The sequence below is a fragment of the Azolla caroliniana genome, unplaced genomic scaffold, assembly GCF_043228905.1.
Source record: "Azolla caroliniana isolate FFs.n. ecotype wild unplaced genomic scaffold, voAzoCaro1.0.p SCAF_4, whole genome shotgun sequence".
NCBI lineage: Eukaryota > Viridiplantae > Streptophyta > Polypodiopsida > Salviniales > Salviniaceae > Azolla > Azolla caroliniana.
Genome location: NW_028230439.1, coordinates 24,688,452 through 24,691,798, shown reverse-complemented (window position 1 = coordinate 24,691,798; position 3,347 = coordinate 24,688,452). Strand labels below are relative to the sequence as shown.

The window sequence follows — 3,347 nt, the reverse complement described above, 5'->3', positions numbered from 1 at the left end:
AAATCTATTCTTGGATGGCTAGTGAGCTCAAATCAATATATGATGGATGCAAATATTCCTTCTAATGTATTATTATTGCTTCTTGCCATAGTGTGATAGAGTGCAAATAAACATTGACAACAATATCGTGAGGTGATAGTTGCATCACAAAACTTTATTTGCGAGCTAATTATGTACGTTTCTTCACAAGAGGATTGACGAGATCATAGATTTAGGTAAATGTTACAAAGGGCTTAAAACAATTTGGTACACAGTTGTTTCTAAATAATATATCTTTAGATTCATTCAAATTATTACAAGAAGTTTATGACTGCCCTTTAGGGGAGGGATGATGGAATTTGGAGTAATGAATGAAGAAATAATGAGCAACAATGCAACTATGTCCATAAGTAGCACTTAAATCATTATTATGAATATTGATTGTGATAAATTATGAACATATTAGGTTATAATAAGTTAATGCCGAGAATTTTGTTCTATTTTGGCACTTTCAAGAGTTCTGAGCTTGGTGCTTAGTTGTCTAATATCAAATGAACCACAATAAGCAAAGACAAGTCATGCCCATATTAAGCGGTATGACATGGTTGGATCTTGAAAAAACACTAACGTTTATCTCTCAGCTTTGTTAAAGTGTCAATTCAATTCTTTTGTATAGTCATCCAAATAGCTCTCCTAATTGCTTCTGTGTCCATGAGGTGAAGTTCTTGCTGATCACATGAATAAGAAAATGTTATCAAAGAGTAAAAACAACAACCCACTCGCCGACAACATACACATTTAATGTCAAACGATCTTAATCATAGAGAGAGTATTATATATGCATACGCTAAATATACGATCATTACAAAGAAATATTGCTCCCCTTACCATACTATGAACCTTGTTCCCATGATTGTCATGTGCGCAACGAACACAAATGAGTCAAGGAGCATTTAAACAAGATGGAAAAAACAAGGTCTTGCAAAACTTGTTCGCATGATTGTCATATGTACGATGAACACAAATGAGTCAAGGAACATTTAAATGGATGTAAATAGCAAGTTGTGGTTTCTAATATCACAATACACTTATGGCACTCTCAAATATATGTAAGATTTGGTGGTACATACAAACCCATAGATACACATTTGGGGGGGAGGTTATGCATGTAATTAGAAAGGCAACCTAGGGCAAACTCAGGCTATAAGTATATAAACATCTATAATTAGTATATGATCATCAACACCTCCAAACCTAATGATTTACTTGTGATCATTAGGAAGGCAAATTAGGGGCAAACTTAGGCTATAACTAACCATAGATATCTATAATTAAACAGATACATATTGATCATCAACACCTTAGTAACCACTATTCATGCGGTGTGAGAAATACAATTGTTAGTTTCTTGATCTCTCTCTCTCTCTCTCTCTCCTTGTTATCTTCTTCCTATCTCTTGTGTTATTACTTGATTTCTTACACTACTTCTGATCTGATCTATATACATGATGAGGTTGAACTAAGTTTAGGGCAGGACTAGAGAGAAAAACTATAGTGGTTAAGTTTGGTTGGATTATTGAGTTTTACCTGGGCACTCGACGCCTTGAGCAACAACCGATCGTGACAAGAAGCATTCACCTCGTCGAAGAGAAGCCCCAACGATTCCAACATGTTTATGATATCGGCTAGCAAGCCCGCCTTCTTACGACATGAAACCCGTATATCGAGCCTATGTCCATACATATGCACATCCACCTATTTATGGTTTGCGAAATTGTAAGGTAAATTAGTGAGGACTAGTAACAATAGTTCCGGCTAATTAGCACGATTGATTCACGTGGAGTAGAGAATTGGAAGGTAATTAGTCGGGGACTAGTAATTATTAACAATCGTTGGGGCTAATTAGCATGATTGATTCACGCTGAGTTTGAGAATTGGAAGGTAATTAATTGGGACTAGTAATAAAAATTGTTGGGGCTAATTAGCACGATTGATTCACGCTGAATAGAGAATCGAGAATCGGGAGGAAGGAGGATCAAATTATACCTTGGCATCTAGAGTGTTGGATCCCATCATTGACTTCGTAACACTTTCATTCAGATCTTTGATTTCTCGCTTAAGGAGTTGCAAGTAGCCCAATGCATCTCTAATGATGCATGGCTGCCAAAACAAAACAATTTGTCTAAATGTAATTTAGATGCTCACATATTTAATGACTTTCAAATTATGCATCTCGATTCGATTAATGAACATAATTAGCAATCCTACTACTTGCTGACTAATGTGGATTTTAATAAAGAAAAAGAGTTAATTACATGTGAATCAATGTCTCCAAAGACTTGCGAAGTCGTAGGAATTATGCCACGCAACGATTGAAGCTCCTCCAGTAAAACTGACCGATCTTCATGTTCATCAATTATGACACTTAGCTCATCTAAATCACTGTCAGTCACAATTGCATCGCAGCAACTGTTCTCATCAATCCGAGTCTGATCTCTTTCACGATCATCATCTCCTTTACTAATTGCGCTTTGATCCATGCCGAAGTTATCACTGATTATTGCTGCTGCCCGCGAGGATTTCCTGGTCACATTTACTGAAGAATTGCATCTCTTCATTAAGGATCGGCTCGCCTGTTTAAGAAGCATCTTCGCTTCGCGGCTAAGTGGTCTGCGGGGTCGAGGGAGAGGTCTAGGTCGAAGACTTAGATCTTGGGACAATTTCTTGATTGTCATATGATTAGGAGTAATCAAATGATTTGTTGATGATAACACTAATGGTGCCAATGGTGAAGTAAATGGTGTTGATGTGTTACTAATACCACCAGTCACAACATTGGGCGAGTTAATTACATGGTCATTATCATCATCAATTTGGACACCATCATTGTCATTGTCTGCATGATCTCTATGCATATTATCATAATGCCCCTCCTCCACAAAATCTTTTGCCACCGCCATTATAATAATTGATGATATCGCAAATCCTAATCACTAATCCAGCCACTAACCATTAAATCCAATCCCTCACTATCTACGAACAAGCTCGATAGGGATGACGGAATCTCCGCCCTGGCCTGAAACCCTCCGCCTGGTTAGGATAAATAGCGCCATAATTAATTTGCCCAGATTAGATCAATATTAATCAGGTTTAGAAGAAAGAAAAACCTTATCTTCGCATATTATAAAACAACCATGAATCTTTCCAGATTAGGATAATTCTGAGCTTAGGGAATCTTCCCAGCTTAGAAAAGAATCGTCCAAAATAGTTATTGGAATCTTCTTCCCCAGACCAGGAAATCAACAATTATGAAAATAATTATGGAATCTTCCTGGATTAGGAAAGAATTATGCAAATGATTATTGGAA

At 36.8% G+C, this 3,347-nt stretch overlaps 1 protein-coding gene across 1 annotated transcript; it reads right to left on the bottom strand.

Moving 5' to 3' along the window:
- Positions 1-254: 254 nt before the first annotated feature.
- LOC147865579 (uncharacterized) lies at positions 255-3,012 on the bottom strand. The gene is made up of 4 exons (XM_087318422.1): positions 2,295-3,012; positions 2,026-2,139; positions 1,567-1,734; positions 255-707 (listed from the first exon to the last, which is right to left on the bottom strand). The coding sequence occupies exons 1-4, from the start codon at positions 2,937-2,939 to the stop codon at positions 639-641; spliced, it is 996 nt and encodes a 331-aa protein (XP_087174548.1). The 5' UTR covers positions 2,940-3,012; the 3' UTR covers positions 255-638.
- Positions 3,013-3,347: the final 335 nt, after the last annotated feature.

Bases quoted from the DNA above. Each gene is read 5' to 3' on its own strand.
- LOC147865579 (XM_087318422.1), bottom strand. From the start codon at position 2,939: ATGGCGGTGGCAAAAGATTTTGTGGAGGAGGGGCATTATGATAATATG. The intron at 1,735-2,025 runs GTATAATTTGAT...AACCATAAATAG, and splicing joins CCAACACTCTAGATGCCAAG to GTGGATGTGCATATGTATGG. The intron at 708-1,566 runs GTAAAACTCAAT...TCATGTGATCAG, and splicing joins TCAAGGCGTCGAGTGCCCAG to CAAGAACTTCACCTCATGGA.